At 40.8% G+C, this 17,796-nt stretch overlaps 3 protein-coding genes across 4 annotated transcripts in view; 1 reads left to right on the forward strand and 2 right to left on the reverse strand.

Moving 5' to 3' along the window:
- The first annotated feature begins 885 nt into the window (after positions 1-885).
- On the forward strand, positions 886-2,675 carry LOC120018181 (glia maturation factor gamma-like). The gene is made up of 7 exons (XM_038961232.1): positions 886-965; positions 1,440-1,536; positions 1,664-1,713; positions 1,831-1,880; positions 2,005-2,087; positions 2,302-2,375; positions 2,528-2,675. The coding sequence occupies exons 1-7, from the start codon at positions 963-965 to the stop codon at positions 2,597-2,599; spliced, it is 429 nt and encodes a 142-aa protein (XP_038817160.1). The 5' UTR covers positions 886-962; the 3' UTR covers positions 2,600-2,675.
- A 264-nt stretch (positions 2,676-2,939) lies between these two features.
- LOC120018180 (RNA polymerase II-associated factor 1 homolog) lies at positions 2,940-8,240 on the reverse strand. Of its 2 annotated transcripts, XM_038961231.1 has the most exons (14): positions 7,938-8,240; positions 7,706-7,735; positions 7,167-7,259; positions 6,867-6,988; positions 6,685-6,751; positions 6,470-6,571; positions 6,249-6,354; positions 5,768-5,836; positions 5,461-5,564; positions 5,232-5,348; positions 4,878-5,006; positions 4,557-4,662; positions 4,242-4,323; positions 2,940-4,119 (listed from the first exon to the last, which is right to left on the reverse strand). In XM_038961231.1, exons 1-14 carry the CDS (start codon positions 7,985-7,987, stop codon positions 3,680-3,682), a joined length of 1,617 nt encoding a protein of 538 aa, XP_038817159.1. In that variant the 5' UTR covers positions 7,988-8,240; the 3' UTR covers positions 2,940-3,679. The 2 variants fall into 2 exon arrangements, with proteins under 2 accessions (XP_038817159.1, XP_038817158.1); XM_038961230.1 differs by lacking the exons at positions 7,706-7,735; positions 7,938-8,240 and having other exon boundaries at positions 7,167-7,505.
- A 3,761-nt stretch (positions 8,241-12,001) lies between these two features.
- Positions 12,002-17,796, reverse strand: part of LOC120018182 (serine/threonine-protein kinase TAO1) — a 33,494-nt gene continuing 27,699 nt past the window's right edge. Inside the window, exon 20 of the mRNA XM_038961233.1 lies at positions 12,002-17,648. Coding sequence (XP_038817161.1) covers positions 17,115-17,648 — 534 coding nt within the window. The 3' untranslated portion in view covers positions 12,002-17,114. The remainder of the gene's footprint in view (positions 17,649-17,796) is intronic.

Consider the following 17,796-nt stretch of genomic DNA (forward strand, 5'->3'; position numbering starts at 1 on the left):
CGAAACTTCTATTTGATCAAATAAGCCATACGTAGCAAATAAACCATGCAATGTTTGTTGCCCAAATTCAACACCCTCATGACCACATACAAAAACACCACCTGCGGGAGAAGAGAGATTTTGGGCCCATTATCCCTCTCGCTTCTTCTCTTCCTCTTTGATATGATGCACAGCTGCTGTCAAACCAAGCACCCTGTTCATTCAAATTCAACTCCTTGGTCTCAAACATATTTGGATTGATTGCATTTGATCTGTTAGATTAACGTTTGAGGAATGAAGATAGACATGACAAAGGACACAGACAGTGCCTTGGCAAATTTGCCGTTTCTTGAAATAAAGGCTGAAAACACTAATGTAGAATTAATCACAATATCAAAGAATGCTCAGCTTTCTCTGACTGCAAATGTGAAAAGAGAATATCACTTTGTTATTTTATCTTGTTGCAACACTAAGTATTCTGGTTATTTTTTATTTAACCTTTATTTAACTAGGCAAGTCAGTTAAGAACACATTTTTATTTACAGTGATGGCCTAGGAACAGTGGGTTAACTGCCTTGTTCAGGGGCAAAACGACAGACTTTTACCTTGTCAGCTAAGGGATTTGATCTAACAACCTGATTACAAGCCCAACGCTCTAACCACTAGGCTACCTGCCGCCCTGTATACAACATTGTATTATTAAAAAGGCACGATTTGCTGTCGGATACAGCGACAAAGGATTGCAGATAGAACTAACGATATCCCTAACAAGAAGGCTAGATCTGACACAGTGCGGGGAGGGGGTACTGGGGATGCTCATATGTGTACATGTCTGCCCTCCCCTACTGTATGTGCTACTACATAAAAGGAGGATCTTGAGTGTAAGACAGCATCCTGTCACAAGCAGTTGGCAGAGGAGTAACTACCTCAACAAGAAGACAATATCTTTGCAGACAAGAAACCAAAACAAGACCTCTTCTAGAATGGTATGGGAGACCGTTTATTTTTACGATATTGCACTTTACCTGGAAAATGTATTTCGGCATGGACGGTGATGTCCTAGTTTATGTTGTAAAGGTTTTTAGGCTGGCGTAAATGTATTTTTGCTACTTCCCTCCCTTCCCCCCATACCATCTTGACACAGGAAGCTGTGTCGTTTCATGATGCAACAAAAGCACTTCCTGGCCTCAATATGTCACTTAAAGATTTTGTTATGAGCTATGTGTTCATGGAATCTTGCACTTCAGATCTCAAAACAAGTTGCTCAAAAACCTCTTTCTCTGGTTCCCTCCCTCTTTCTCTCTCCCCTGTCCCTATTCTCTCTCTCTCTCTCTCACTGAGTGAAATATGACAGAACTTTCAATGATGTAGCCTGACAGTAGCAATATGATCAACATATACAATTACAATGTGTCAAAACTTCCCACGGTTGATGAACTTGTTTCACATTTACATTCTAGTCAAGCTCTCTGGTTGTGTGCGAGGTGGATGAGAGTCTGAAAGAAAAACTGAAGAAGTTCAGATTTCGAAAAGAGACCAACAATGCAGCCATCTTGAGTAAGACTTAATCGAAAGTGTGTTCCAATAGTCATGTTACACCTAATTTTAAAAAAACATAATAAACCCAGAAACAGAAAAACACATGTTAAAGACTCAATATAGAATACTTATCCTATTTCCTCAGTGAAAATTGACATGGCAAAACAGCTTGTGATCCTGGAGGAAGAGTATGAGGCAAGTCACAATGTCTACCTGAGATGTTGAATATCCCATACTGAGTTAATAATTACTCAAATCCATCCACACCTGTATCAATACCAGTTAAACTCAAAACATGCTCTCACATTTCAGGACATCTCCCTGGATGACCTGAGGAATGAACTTCCCGAACGGCAGCCAAGATATCCTTTTATAACATGTCAGAATGATACAGCAGAAATCTGTTAACTTCATATTCACCAGAACTGCCAGTGTTACAGTTGCATCATTGACCAGTGATTGGATCTCCTTGACAATATAGTGTACATTCATTGTTTACAGCTACAAATACGTCCATACAGATGGCAGGGTGTCCTACCCGCTGTGTTTCATATTCTCAAGTCCAGTTGGTGAGTAAACCACCCTAATTCAGTGAACAGCCAATTGAGTGAAGGATTAGCATTACTGTACTGCAACATCCCTTTGCACAAAATAACTTTTTGAAGGTAGTAAGGGTTGATAATTGAAAGTAGAAATGAGATTCAATCAGTGTTTACCATATGGAGATCAAAAAGGTTCAGTGGACAGACATCTGTAGCTTATGCACCCTCCTCATCTCAACAGGGTGCAAGCCTGAGCAGCAAATGATGTACGCAGGAAGCAAGAACCAACTAGTCTCCGCAGCAGAGCTCACAAAGGTCAGGACTATTGTCCGTTTCGAGTATTGACTGATAATAATGATCTGAACATCAGCCCAACCCTAAACTCACAAAATAGAGAAGTTATAATAGAAAATGTTCAGAAAATAAGCATGTTAAGCCTGATCCTCCTACCCCTTTATTCTCAATAGGTTTTTGAGACACGAAACATAGATGACTTGTCTGAAGAGTGGCTGATAAACAAACTGTCTTTCTTTCGCTGAACAGACACGTGTGTTCATGTTGGCAAAAGTGCAACATGATCTTCATTACCAGTTTGCAATAAATTGCTTTTATTGTCACTTATGTTATTGCATTCTTATTCCTTAGTTATACTCAAACCATTACTACTAGCCTGGTTGCCAGTTTCTGCTCTCTTAACTCCTCGTGGAATTGTCATGCCAATGAGTGACACAGAGTTGCTGATAGGCCAAACAGATCTAGGACCAGGCTACATTATTACTACGTCAGAAGGAAAATGTTTCCAGGAATACATGTTCATCTAAAAACAGGGGACTTTGGAGAGGGTAACTGTTAGCAGTATAAGAAACATACAGGCATAAATGTTGTCAAGTCAGCTACTACCATTTATTTACAATGTCTAAATGTTAAGAAGTTTCCGTCACAACTGAACTTATACAGGTTCATTGTAATAGTTTGAGTGGGAAACAAGAAATGGGCAGAAAAATAATGTTCTTTTGAAAGTAAAAAAAAATGTTTTGAGTTTTTTTTTTTTTTTTTTTTTTTTTAACTTTTCCTTACAAAACTATCCCACATTTTATTGGCTGTTCCAATTACATTTATAATGCATTGATTCCTCAAACGCTAAGGACAAAAAAAAACTACATTTAATAGATTTATGCACAAGAAAAGTTGACAGAATATTTGTAATTTTATTTAATTTGCTTCACACCACTAAGTGCCTCATATTGAGTGAGACAAAAAAGAAAAGAAAGTCAGGCTTAAAAGAACAAACTAAATATGTTGTTGGTAGGAAATAATTGTGTTCAATGAAGCATGTCCTGTACACAAAACTACTAAGATAGTGGCTCCAACTATATCTATGAGCAAAAGTCTGACATTTGAGTAACTGGCATTTACAGGTACCCAAAAGCTTTGTAGTAGTCCCTTAGAGATTGTGTCTCTCCTAAAAAAAGTAGCAGACTAACTCTCAACAGGAATGAGATGCTGGCCTCTGTAAAGACAGGGCTGTTCTGAGGGTGGGACTCGTGAGTCTGGGCTGGCTGGAGCTCGGGGGTAAGGCATAGAGTGCCAGCGTTGTCGCGGTAAGAAGGCCTAGGCTCTTATTCACTGTCACTGCCATCGCTGGAATCTGAGGCCTGCTCACTGCCACTCCCGCTCTGGGCACGGCCACCCTCTGAGTGGTCACTACCGCTACTGTGGGCCGGAGACACGCTGCCACTCCTACTCCTCTCCCTATGGCTCTCCTTCTCCTCCTCCTCGCTCCCACTGCCCTCCTCCCCACTGCTCCGGGCTGCTCCATTCTTGGGCTCGTTATCATCGTTATCACTGTCGTCATCGCTACCGAAGATCTCCACCTCATCCGCCAGCTTGACCTCCTCCTCGCCACTCTCACTGCCGCTACCACTGGCCTTCCTCCTCCGTTTCGCTCCCTCCTCGTCATCATTCTCAGCTCCACTCCGCTTTCCATCCTCATCCTCCCTATCAGAGTCACTGTCAGAGTTGTCTGCCTCACTCTCGCTGCCTTTCTCCTTCTCATCACCTGGGATTGGAGACAAAGAGATACAGACAATTAGTTCATATGGATCTAAGAGGCAGTCGTAAACAGAGACTCTGCAGACACAGTAGTAAACATTGGGGAGGACAGAGAGGGGGGAGACTGACCAGAGTCCTGCAGTTTACCCAAGTCCATGTCCTCTTCTTCATCCTCTGGTTCATGGTTCTCCAGCTGAGCCTTACGCGCGTCCTAATGGACACAAAGACAGATGTCGTTATTACTCTGATTATTTAGATGTTCGCAAATGTACACTTTTCTGCTTATGTCCAGCACTACCTGTTCATCTCTATCAGCGTTGAGGTCCACTTATTAAGTAAACACAGTAGTTTCCACAGATTGAAAGTAATGCTCAGTGTAGAAAACAAAAGTAATCAAAGGAAGGTGACCCCCCCCCCAAAGGAGGGCCTGACTAGCAGTTTCACCTGTGCTTCCAGCTCCTTGTCGTTCATGTCTCTGTGCTTACACACCAGCACAGCGTTTGTAGTAGACTGGGCTCCAGCCTTAGCTCTCCTCTTACTCAGCCTCACTCTGCAATCCAGGACAACACAGTCAGAACAACAGTTAGAACAACAACCTTCACAGGTGGTGTCCTCAGGCCAAAACAAACTAACTAAACCCACCCTAGAAAATACAAATCTACCAGAATCATGTGATTCTCTTCCAAGAGAAACCCACGTCACCTCCTGTTACAGTAAACCCAACAGACCCCCACTTTGAGACCCCCCACTCCAGCCAGTGGTTACCTGGTCTCCAGTTCATTGTAGTAGACTCCATCTCCGTCTCTGAAGATAAAGAAGTAGTTCTCCTCATAGCCCTTGCTGGCTTTGTTCTTCACATTCCAATTGTACTCCCTGGCTATCTTATAGTCATACCTAGAAAATACAAAGAAACCATCCTCATCACATCTAGTTCAATGTTAAGTGTGTTTCAGAGATTCCAACACCATAAAGGTTCTGTACTTGGACAAGGTGAACCAAGTAGGTGTGAGGAAGTAGACAATGACAACGTGAAAACTGAATATTATTGGGATAGTATAGTTAACATATCAGTAGGTGTCCTGTCTACTCAAGTGTGTAAATGCTTTTTGGATTACTCACAGATCATCAGGCATGTAGTCCAGCTCCTCATCCACGTCTCTCTTGCGCTTGCGAATCGTTTCCTCATTGGGCAGGAAGTAGGCCACAAACTGGTTTCCTTCCTCATCCATCATACCTCTGCAGGTCACAACAATAAGCAATTCAGAACATTATGTAAATTGTCATAGTGCAGGACGGTCACAGAAAATCACAGACACACGCACACAATGTGGCAATGTTTTCTCCTCACCTAATCATGGCCTGTGACATCATCTCCACACCCTGGGGTGCTGACATGTCTTTAGGCGCAGGATCAGAGTCGAAGATTACCTGAGCACACGGGTTGATCCACATCTGGGGAGAAGAAAACAGAACATACAAATGCTTACTCTTTACCACAACACACTAGGGCAAGACAACAGTGAAACACATCCAGCTTGAAACAGATACAGGAACCAATGACTCCCCAGGAACAAAGACCATGGGCATAATGCAGATAGGAAGCCAAGACCAGCACAATGATACTGTATGTCCTGTTGAGTGCTATGGATGCTCACCTTGAAGTCAGGGAACACAGGCATCACCTCCACAGGAGTGACTCTGGGTTTACTGTAGTGCTGAGCAATCTGGGGAAAGAGGAGGAACACAGCGTGTGATGTACAGATACTAGGATCTTCATTTGATCACTTTTGTTGCTGAGAATTTTCCTGTTATATTATACAGCTATATTAACAGTGTACCACTTTTCATGTAGCCTCATTTTGACCAACTAATAGCCTAACCACCAATCAAACAACATTATGGACTAAACATTAAAATCCTGTTGCTGCAGGATTATTTTGCTGCGACAATTTAGGTACAAATAAGATCCGACATTAACTTTGTTTGTGATGGAATTAATCATACTAGAAGGAGCATACAATGAACTGTGTCATCTCTGTGTAGCTGGACATTGACTTTGAAGTTGTTACTGAAAGACCTATTTGGACTGAATATTGCACAGTAAATTGTGCAGAGCCAAACACGGGGCACTCTCACCGGTTTCTGTGCATCCTCAAAGGTCTTTTCAATAGCAGCAATCTGGCTGTCCCGATCCTTGTATATCTCCTCCTCTGTGAACTGCTGTTTGACAGACACACCGATCCTAAGGACAGGACACATAGGTTATAGAAGGGGTGGGACAAACAGCGAAAACACTACAAAATGGTAAGTGTGTATGCTGAATGTGGTGGTTAGCTAGCCTGTTAGGTCACACTTACTTGACTTCCACCTTCTCATTGGAGACACCATATCTATTGAACTCTGTAGAGATGTACTCAGTCTTCCTCATCCACGGGACCACCTTGGCGTGCTGCTGAGATCTACAGGAAAACAAACAAAGAGCTCATAACACAGATTCCACTCATTTTTAACATTATAGTTGAAATTTGTCACACATATACTGTATTGACTGGTACACAGTCTGTATCCAAACCTTTTTGAGCTGGATGGAGCTGTGATGTCTTCTTCCAATAACTTCTCATCAGCTGGATCCAGAAGAACTAGAAAAATAAGGATGGGATGATTCTAATTCAATACTACACAAGCTTCAAGTAACCACCACAAAAATATATTGACTGTGTGGTATAACAGTGTGTATGTCGTTCAGAAACGTACTGCTGGGGTCGACACGGTAGGTGTCTGGGTTAATGAGGTCGATGGTGACGCCAAGGTCAGGCTCAGTCAGCAGCTCATGTTTGTGTTGCTTCTCTAACGATGTAGCCTTGTACTGCACAAACCTGTCAACACCAGACAGAGCAACATCCAGTCACATCAGAGTCAGATCGGTATTTATGGGAGAAGGCTTAGAAAAGAAAAGCTGCACACTGTGGCTCCAACAACAATACATTTAATAGACAGCAAAATCTGGACTGACCTTTATAGCAAAAGGAACTTGGTAGTAACAAGGGTGTTTACCTGTGCTGGTCAAATGGATATGTGATGAATTTGGGATCAAATGGGATGTCAGGCAGGCTATTGCAGTACTTTACCCGACAGACCACGCCGGACCTGGGAGAATGGTTGGGACAAACATGGAAGCACACATCTAAAAAATGTACAGAGAAGAAGTCATCATCAAATACATGTTCTATTAACCACTGATGCCACATATCCTCATAATCTAAAGATAACCACCTAATGGTCATATGGGTTTTGATCTGTCAATGACGGGGCGGGCGGCAGGCAGCCTAGAGGTTAGAGCAGTAACCAAAAGGTTGCTGGATCGAATCACCAAGCTTACAAGGTAAAAATCTGTCGTTCTGCCCCTGAACAAGGAAGTTAACCCACTGTTCCCTGGTAGGCAGTCATTGTAAATAAGAATTTGTTCTTAAATGACTTGCCTAGTTAAATAAAGGTTTAAAAAAATAGAGATCTCCAACCCCCTTTGCATTTAAAAAATACTTATTGAATTGTAACTGAATATCTTTTGTTGAAACATCAAACTGCAAGCATACCTCTCTGGAACAGTTCTGTGTGATGAACTCCTAGACATGTTGATAGAAAAAGCAAGTGTTGTTAGCTACACACTCAGCTGAGACTGAATAAATAGGCAGTAACACAGCCCCCATTTCAATAGTAACTTATGATGGTACAGTCAGAACATATGTAAATTATGATGATCGCTAACTAGCCATGCCGTCATTAGCTAGGTTGCGGCAAAGCAAATACATCGGAGAAAAGATTTACCTGTGACCGTCTGAGTCTCGCTGGGCTTGTGTTTGTATAGTTGGAGCCATTCTCTTAAAATAATGATCACGACTGGAAGCACAGCTTCACGTAAATTCAGACAACCGATCAAGAAACTCCTTACTAAAACACTATACCTGAAAGAATAAGAAACTCCGTTGACTACCTAGCTAGCTATTTACTCCAAAGTACTCAGAGCTTGCGCTCTTTTTGCTTTTCTGTCTTGGCTGGCGGCATCTTACTACTAGTAGGACCCCTACTATTTTCATGGGTAGCTTCGGAGCGGCCTGAATATAATTGCGTAGCAGATCTACCGTCAGTATTTTCTATATATCGTATGTGGATTTGTGGTAGGCCGTACCTTAAACTGGCCAGTATCAATTTATACGATTCTACGTCGGAAAGCAAGCTACAAAAATAAAATATCATCGCCCTCTACTGTATGACATACTGACAACCAATCTGTAGCAAAAAACTGTTTGAAATAGAAGTGCAACAACAAGCTTGGAAAATGTTAGAATTTATTCCGTCTTCGGATGCAAAGAAATAAAAACAAACGTACCATTGATGTCATTGCTCAGTTTAACACCTGACATGTCACTTTCCTAAACAAGAAGTCGACATTAAAGACAATACTTGTGTTAGGCTATGCCTGACATTACAGAAGGACAATCGTTCAATTAAGACAATTTACATGTACAGGTACAAATCGAAATGTGGAATTAATCTATGGATTCTAATAATTTTCCTCATTTGCTATTAGAGCATTCATGACATTATTATTGAGGTGTGAGCTTTACAACAGCAACACAAAAACAAGGAAACCCAGATCTGTGGTCTTCATCAAAAAAAGCTACATTCAACATTTTAGTTTGAGCGCAAATTACAAAACTTGCAAAATACTGATGAGTGCAAATTATTATTTCATAATGTTGTAACATTTCCAAGAGTAAAGCTTTTCATTGAATGTGTGTGTCATGTCAATAATGTTAGTGTTTTACATAACAAAACAATCCAGTGACACTGTCATGTAAGTGCCCAGACTGAAGCAGATTATGTATATAGAGATTTGTGAAAACAAACGTGTACAACCATGATAATGTGCAAGTCTGCCAAAATCCACAAAAATGACATTGACTATGGACTAAACCTCAGTTAAAAAAAAATAATCAAAGCATCTGCCAAGTGTTTTTCACATTGTTTGACCTATATCACATATTAACACAGACAATAGAAATAGAACATATGTATGATGGTTCATGCTTTGGTGGGGAACACTTAGCAGCCTCACTATGCATCAATTCCAGTTACTGCAGGACCACCTCCCTGGTTCTTCCTGCCAAGCTGGGTGTCTCTACCCATATCCAACAACAATCCAACTGCATTCAATGCAGTGTGTTCATGTTGACAAAGACCATGCGCTAAAGCTAAGAGGGAACCAGTAGCAGGGAGGTAGAAAACGACTACTTGTTCTCATAATTTTATAGGAGTGGCTCAAACATACAGCTCCCATCATTTTATATCTGGGGAGATCCATGAGATCCATCCAACAATCCATGATGTGCTGTTCCTCATATTCTTTCCCTATCTCAGGTCTGCATCTGTCCAGAGGGATCCACCCTGTGGAAAGAGAACAATGGAGACTTTATTCATGAAAGTGTCAAAAACTCAACCGGATCATGCCTATTCACTTGTCAGTATCTGTAAACACATTATTGTGACATGCTACATGGTAATAACTATTAACAACAGTATAGTTTCCCATTTCAGATACAAGTTATAGTACTGCATTTAATCTGATCACACCTAAGAACAGATTGAAATCTAAATGAGTACTCACCTGCTCAACATGTACAGCATTTGGCCAGGGTCATCTGCAAATACCCTGTAGTAACACAATGAGAAAGGAAGGTCTGTTTGATACTTCATCTGGATATTTGTAAGACGATTGAAAATCAGCAAGTTGCCTGTGTGTAAAATATGATTAGATACTCATACCCATCTCCCCAGTGATAAAATGCCTGGTCCTGGTAAAAGATACATAGGAACAGCCACACGCTTATGGTCTCCACCCAAAATATTACAAAAAGGAACCATAGTGAGGAGACTAGCAGCTCACACACCATCCTGGGGCTTCTACAATGAGACAGAGCAGAGAGCAAAGTTAAACCATAGGGGAACATACCAACACTACAGTCCTATACAGACAAATAGTGACGGTACTGGTGGGAGCAACATGAGAACTGCTAGTCCTGAAGAAAGATAACAATATTTAAGCAATGCCAATTTTATATCTTGATTGCAAACACGGTTTGTTTTTTGGTTGAAAGCAAGGACATTTCAGGGATTATCAACACTAGCACATGAACTCAAGCCCAAACCAAACAAGCAGTATGTTGGTCTTTGCAAACTAGCAGATGTCCTAGCTAAGTAGGGAGGAACGTTGATCAGCTGTGTTCAGTGAGAGGGTAGCTAGCTGCTAGCTAACTCTCAATCTTGGTGACATATATCATTGCCAGCTAACAAGAAATATTGGAAATAAAGTATCTTACCTTTTAATCGTGATGGGAGCAGATTTAATGGTATCCAAGTCCGTGAATATCAATAACATTCATGGAGGCAAGATGTTTAGCTAAACTTGGTTGGTCTAGCTAGCTAACTTTAGCTATACGCAATGCTACAGCTAGATAGCAATTAGCACCAGCTGACTGAGTTTTTTTTATTGTTGACAAGCTAGAACACTTAGCTAGCTTGCTTAATAACTTATTTGAGAAGTTAATATGATTTTACTTGATCAAATATAACATTGTATAGCTATTTAGCCAGCTAACATGCATGTTTTCATTGTTCAGGGGCAGCTTGGCCTGCTTGCCTGCATGCACCAGCAAAGTTACCAGTGAGTTGAGTTTCCGGTGTTGTGCCGAAAATCCCCACTCCCCCTTCGCGTGAACGCGCACGCACTCTTCATTGCTGCGACTTGCTTGTTAGTAGAGATTTCTGATCACGTTTTAGGCAGCGTTTCATGTATTTTTTTTATGACGGTTTGATCGCGAGGAGGCACTAGTAATGTCTGCAGTTTTCGGTTTGGCAATTTATTTCAAGTGTATTAGTCTATAAATAAATCTCTTTGCCAAAATTCGTAATCTCTCCCATGTTTTATTCGACTAGTAGTTGTTCTGAAATGTTTATTGCTTGCCTACATTTTACTCCCTCCTCTATCTTTAATATAACACACATACATTAATTGTTCATTTCGGTTGCCTATGCTGATGTGAAGTTTGTTCTATAGAAAGTATTTGACTCTGATGTGTGCCGCAGGAAGTATTTGAATTTAACCACAAAATTAAGGATATTAGCAGGGGGGAGGATTCTCCTGGCATCCGCCAAATTCGTATTGTCGGACCGCCAGATGGTGAAGCGTGATTCATCACTCCAGAGTACACGTTTCCACTGCTCCAACCAAGGACAGAAGATTTTTAAACGCTATGTGCTTCAGTACTCCCATTCTGTGCGCTTGTGAGGCCTACCACTTTGCGGCTGAGCCATTGTTGCTCCTAGACGTTTCCACTTCACAATAACAGCCCTTACAGTTGACAAGAACAGCTCTAGCAGGGCAGAAATTTGACAAACTGATTTGTTGGAAAGGTGGCATCCTATGACGGTGCTACGTTTAAAGTCACTGCGTTATTCAATAAGGCCATTCTACTGCCAATGTTTGTCTATGGAGATTGCATGGCGGTGTGGTCAATTTTATACACCTGTCAGCAACGTGTGTGGCTGAAATAAACAAATCCACTCATTTGAAGGGGTGTCCACATACTTTTGTATATATAGTGTATATATATATAATATAAATTCAAAAATTATGGAATTAAAATACAATGTCTGTTGGCACTGAAATTGCACCATACATATTCCAAATTTGGCAAATGACAGTACAGGTAGTGGAATGTAATAACTGAACAAAGAATGGCAACCAGGCTCAATGATTATGTACAAAGTGAACATTTTCTAACACAATGTTCAAATTTCTTATGCTCCAAATTGAAAAGACAGGACACAAGTTATATACTAAAATTACTTTATTACAGCTGATTTCTGTTCAATATCCCTCTGCCAGCACAATAGTCATTATAATACAAACAAAATAGTACATTTGATCCTAGTTAAATTCTTCTGTTTCATGAATCTTTTTACACATTTCAATTCACTTTTTGTATATTGTTTTGGTGAAAATGTATGTATAATCTTCATAATCTTTCAGACATTCAATAACAGGTTTCACAATTTATACATTTTAATACAGGTTATATATGAGTTGTAGTGGTAATGCTGTGCCAAGGAAGAATACTGACATCCTCATAGAAATGGACCCTCTGTTTTCATAAGTAGCCTATCACCACTCAATCTTTTCAAGCCTCTACATTGGCCATCTGACCAGAACCAAATGGCTCACATCATGCTATTTTTAAAAATGTCATGCCATCAGCCCAAGCCAAAGGGAACTCTGGAGATGAAACAATGCAGTGGTGTCTGGGCTTGACAGCTCTGGGATGGCACAGTGTTTGACCAGAGGGAGGACCTCCATTTTTCTTTAGCCTGTTTCTTACTCAGTATCCCATACTTTGTCAGTAGAACAAAAGTTGACACCATCAATGCTAAATTATAATTAAAAACATTATCCAGGTTGGTGGAGAAGCCTTGTACATCATTAAAACAAAAATGAATAAAAATATCTAAGTAGTCTCCCTCACAAAAAAATATTTTAAAAAACATGAACAAAAAGGTGTGACGGGTTGGCAATCGATCTCGTATGAGATGAGGTTTCATTGGCGGTTAGTGCTATCCGGGAACCTTGAGGCATCCCTACCCTGAACCCTAAGTATTTTAAAATGTCAACTCCAATGGAGTAGGGACGTCCCAAGGACCATGGATAGCAAGGACCTTTCATTGGCCTGACATGTGAATGAACCATTGACCTAAGAAGCTGTAACATGGGCTAGGTCCCAATAATCAGAAATACCTTTTTTTCCCCTGACCACTGATCATAGAAGACTTAGTGGGTATAAGCATTATAGTGGTAAATTAACCTATTGAGGCGTTTCAACTCTCTGTGGTAACAAATGAAAGGAAACATGAGGTGGAAGGTTTTGGAGAGTATTGGGACACACTCACAGCCCTATGTACTGTAACGTAATGAAACCCATGCCTGCTTTTTGGAAAGGACAGTTGGATATGATTCTGAGGCAGATATTGGAGAATTGTATTGGGGGATTAGAGTCTGCAACCATTTAAAACAAACTTCTCCTGCATCTCTTTGTGCCCCTAAAATCAAACAAGTTTTTGCTGCACAATTGTAGTATCACATTCAACAAGAACAAACATCAGAATAGGTACTACTCTGGTGGATGTGAATGTAGAGAGGGTGGAGTAGAAGGAAACACAGGAAGTACAGACTCACTGCAATGACAGGCGTCATGAAGGGTGCAATGACTAACAAAGTGTGACAGTAAAGGAAAATGACAGTGTAGGCTATGCATGCACAGGAAGCAGTAAGAGTCAGTGTACACACAACCAAGCTCACTTTTCATCAGTTACTTTTACAGACCTCCATACCAATCTCAACGTTGTTTAATATTTGGTTAGTGTCTGTCAAGTTAAATAATGTTAGTCTTATAGATAATTTAAAAAAAATGTTCTTCGTCACAACTCAAGTTTAGTTAAAACGTTTAATCTCTTAAATTGTAGATATACACAATATTAACATTTCACCCGACTTTAATATCCTAAGATATCTGCAACATTAGGTATTTTTAAGCCTTGTGGCCTTTTCAATATATATGTTTTTAAAGTGTTTCAGATTTCCATACAGAGATAGTTACCCTCATAGTAAATGCAGACTTGGTGATTGAGGGAATGGAGGGTGAGAAAATAAAGAGGGGAACCACAATGGCATAAACTCACCCATGAAAGAAGCAATTTCATGGGTGAGAGAACGCGCTCACGTATAGAACCCACTGTGTGTGTCCGAGTAAATAACTACAGAAGTGCTTTGCCACCTTTAAAAGATGGAATCCGCATTAGGGGAAAGTGCCACTGTCCGCCCCAGCACCTTGGTTATTCATTTGTGGACGAAACTGAGAGGTGCGTTGAGCAGTGTGGTAAAAAAAAATAGCGCGTGCATTGATGTCCGATAGGAAAAAAACAGTGTTCGTTGTTGCAGTAACTTCTGTTGTTGTAACATCCCAAACGGACGTGGCAGTTTCACCATTAACGATTCCAGCTTTAACCACTTTTTAACCACTCACCAACATGAGTGTAGAATGATCATTTAGTGCGAGTGTTATATTTACATGCCGAACACCAGTAACTAACAAGTATATGCGCTTCATTTACCTGCCATTGTTACTTTTAGGGTGATGAGATGGTCTCTTTTTTCCTGATTGCAGAGCTTTTAGTGTTGCTCAAGTTGTGGACCATTATCATTTTAAAAACTTAGACTGCATTACATTAACCAGCTCCCACAACATGTACTCCTTGCCAAGCCTGCTGTCATGGTCAAAAACAGCCATTACATTGAGATTAAATCTTTCCCTTTCAAACACATTCTGAAATCATATATTTTTTTCCTACTTATGGAAGCTCTGCTCTACTGTGCCCACTTAATTCATGTTAAACCTGGCCTGCAACATTTTGTGCAAAAGGCGTTTTTTAACCAAGCATACAATAGAAGTCCTTTAACTATCCCTGTCACCATACTCTATAATCTGGGTTGTTCTTGTCCAACATGAATCCTCCACAGAGCCATAGAAATAGTTCTACATACTGGTAGGACTCTGCTAACGCACTTGTAATTAACCCCAGGTATTCAAATCCTCACTACATATCTGACTTTAGGGTCAAATATTAGCTCAACTTTTCAACTTCCCCACTTGAACCACATAATACAGACACACAATATTCATCCCTCAGGTTGCTGTGCCTAAAACAAAGTCAAACTACCATCTGTTTTACTGTATACATTGTATGTACTGTACAAAGTGCTTTGACAAGGCAGCAGTATTTAAAGGCACTAAAATAAAATCAACTGATAAATGTCAGGGTTCTTATTAAAGGTATTACAGAGTCTTGGCTCTTGTATCGGACAATCATGTAGCCCGTCATTAATTATACTGATCCCCTCCTCGATCATTCAGCCAACTAAGATGGAACTCACAATCTGTCATCCTCCGCAAAGCAGACACCCAGAACCAGCCCTCAAGTACCTGTATGCATGATATTATCACCTTTAGAACTTCTGTTCAATTGATCACTTCACAAAACTTCTGATATGGACATCATTTTCAGAGGTACATGAGGACAGATGTTAGGATCCTCTCTTCCTGAAGTACATCATTTTCATTGAATGATGCCAAATGTAATACAAACTTGGTAAACTATTTAATCAATTTGAGCTGAACTAAAACATTAAAAAATATGCCAGTTTTACACTGAGAATAAATAATCAGTATCAGGGCATACAAAGGCACCATCTTACTGAGTATTAACATACATATAAACTTTTAGCTGTTAGCTAAGCCTATGGTTTATTATGGCTCTGCCATGTCCCTCTGGTTTTGGCTGATGTAGTAATGCTATGAGAGACACCCACCCACTTGGAAACCCTCAACAACAGTGAAGATTTGGATCTACCGTAGGTGGGCTATTATGGCCTAAGGAACGGTTGAAGACTGCTGCCTAGTGGCCAGTGCCACACACTACAGTAGTACAGAACAGCTGAATATGGCCATAGTTGAAGCTATGGTCAGCCTGGACCCCTAGCTTTGCATCCGAAACAGACAAATAAAAAGAATAGCATCTAAAAACATTCATATTCTGCTTTAGTGTTCTTATTGGCAAATGGATAAATTAGCAGCTTAAACTCCCACAGGGAGGCATAAAATAAAATGCAGATCACTAAATGTTGGCAAAATGCTCATTGATATAAAAAGGTTCACTGTCTGTTACTGCTTCTTCAATATATTAAATGTAAACATTTAAAACTTTCAAACTGCAAGGGTAACTGTGAAATTCACAACAAAAATCCTACCTCGATGATATGACATTGCTAAAAACACAAACTTCTCTTGCTCTTACCAGCTGCAATTCCAAAAAACGATTATCTTTCTTTCTTAATAAAAAACAGACAAAATATAATTGATCTAATTCTACAAAACCCCCAGATTCTTGTATGTAAAAACTGTTTAAAAAAAATCCTATTCACAAAATTTCACCACATTCCTGCAACAGGGGTTGATAGTAAATAAGTTTGTGAGATGTTTAATAACAACTGCCTGGCTTAAAGTAGTCTTGGTTACAACAACAAAAGCAAGTTTTATGGAAGCTGGCCAAAATACAAGCCAACAACATTGTGTCCCAGTGTCCCTCACAATCTCAAACCTAAAAGATCATGTAAAACCAACTTTAATTTGTTTCAGGTATTGTCAAGCAGCTCTATACGGTATCTGAGCAGTTTATTAAACCTCTCCCTGTTAAAACATTTTAGAATGCAAAACTTTCTTCAGATTTGGAAAAAAGAAGCAATCTGCGATTTAAAATGACCATAAAAGCAGGCTAGCATAAGGAGAGTAAACAAATAAATAATAATAAAGTAACTGGATAGATAGATGGGCCAATGTATTATCAAATTTGGAGCAGGGGCATTTCCTGGGCTGTCTTAGTTTGCTGTGATTGGTAGACACTAAGCAACTTTTAAATTAAAAGCAGTTGGCAGACCTCAAAAGGCTTTTTGACAGTGGTCTCAATGGTGCAAAAGGAGAGCAGTGGCTATGGATAACACATATATGTACATGAAAATGATTTCTAAGAGAGAGAGAACACTAAATAATAAGTATTTAGTGTTGACACTGAATGGTTTCTATAGAAACAGAAGAACTGATCTGTATGTGTGCTAATAAACTGCTGTGTAGAGGGGGTGTGCCTCTTTCAGCCCTTTTGACCTGAGCAACATTTATTTCCACACGCATTCACATCTGTACACAGGACAGGAGAGGAATAGGAGAGAGGGGATGAGAAATGTGTGAAAGAGAGGTGGAGGTGTAGTAGAGCTCAGCCCATACTGTCCCACTCTGCTCTGTGAACTTGGCAGCATCCTACTCTGACTCTGGGACTGGGAGTCTATGTGTAGGACAGGTGCGACCCGTTGGATATCTGAGAGTTGACGCTGGTGCTCCTGCTCATAGCCTGCTCACTGCGCCCCCCTGAGGCTGTCCTGCTCAGTGCCTGGGGGCTGTTCTGCACTCCTCCACTGCCTCTGGCCCCCAGGGGCACTGCCGAGGGGTGGCCCCACGGCTGAGGACCCCCGCCTCCCTGCATGCCTTGGCCCCAGGCTTGTTGCATGGGGGACCCTCCTTGACCAGAGTGATAGTGGTGTTGGTGATGGCTGCCTTGGTGCCCTGACCCTCCACTGCCCCAGTGTGGCCCTTGAGAGCCCCCAGAGTGATGCTGTGTCTGGGGGTGGGCCCAGCTGCCTGGGGCCCCGGGGAAGCTGTGGCTAAAGGCCTCTGGGGAGAGGTTGGACAGCACCATGTTGTTGAAGCCTAGACGCATGCTCTCTGAGTCGAACGCTTCGATCTCCCTGGCCTGGCGCTCCAGCAGGCTACGGATCCTCTCCGAACGCTCGTTCTGAAGGGACAGCATCTCCTCCTCAATCTGAAGATACATACAGCTGCTCAGTATCATAATATTTTTATGTAAAAATAGCACTGGTTTAGCAATGATAAGAGCAAACTGGAGCTTGAAATTAAATAAAACCTAAATTTCAATTGAAGCTTTTTGCTACTAATACACCATTATTACA

Source organism: Salvelinus namaycush, chromosome 23 (assembly GCF_016432855.1).
Source record: "Salvelinus namaycush isolate Seneca chromosome 23, SaNama_1.0, whole genome shotgun sequence".
NCBI classification, from domain to species: domain Eukaryota; kingdom Metazoa; phylum Chordata; class Actinopteri; order Salmoniformes; family Salmonidae; genus Salvelinus; species Salvelinus namaycush.

Excerpts from the sequence above, each read along its gene's own strand:
- LOC120018181 (XM_038961232.1), top strand. Across the intron at positions 1,537-1,663 it reads CAACAATGCAGCCATCTTGA|TGAAAATTGACATGGCAAAA; the intron begins GTAAGACTTAAT and ends CTATTTCCTCAG. Across the intron at positions 1,881-2,004 it reads CTTCCCGAACGGCAGCCAAG|ATTCATTGTTTACAGCTACA; the intron begins ATATCCTTTTAT and ends AATATAGTGTAC.
- LOC120018180 (XM_038961230.1), bottom strand. The coding sequence starts at position 7,396 with ATGACCATTAGGTGGTTATCTTTAGATTATGAGGATATGTGGCATCAG. Across the intron at positions 6,989-7,166 it reads TATCCATTTGACCAGCACAG|GTTTGTGCAGTACAAGGCTA; the intron begins GTAAACACCCTT and ends TGGTGTTGACAG. Across the intron at positions 5,007-5,231 it reads GACTACATGCCTGATGATCT|GTATGACTATAAGATAGCCA; the intron begins GTGAGTAATCCA and ends TGTATTTTCTAG.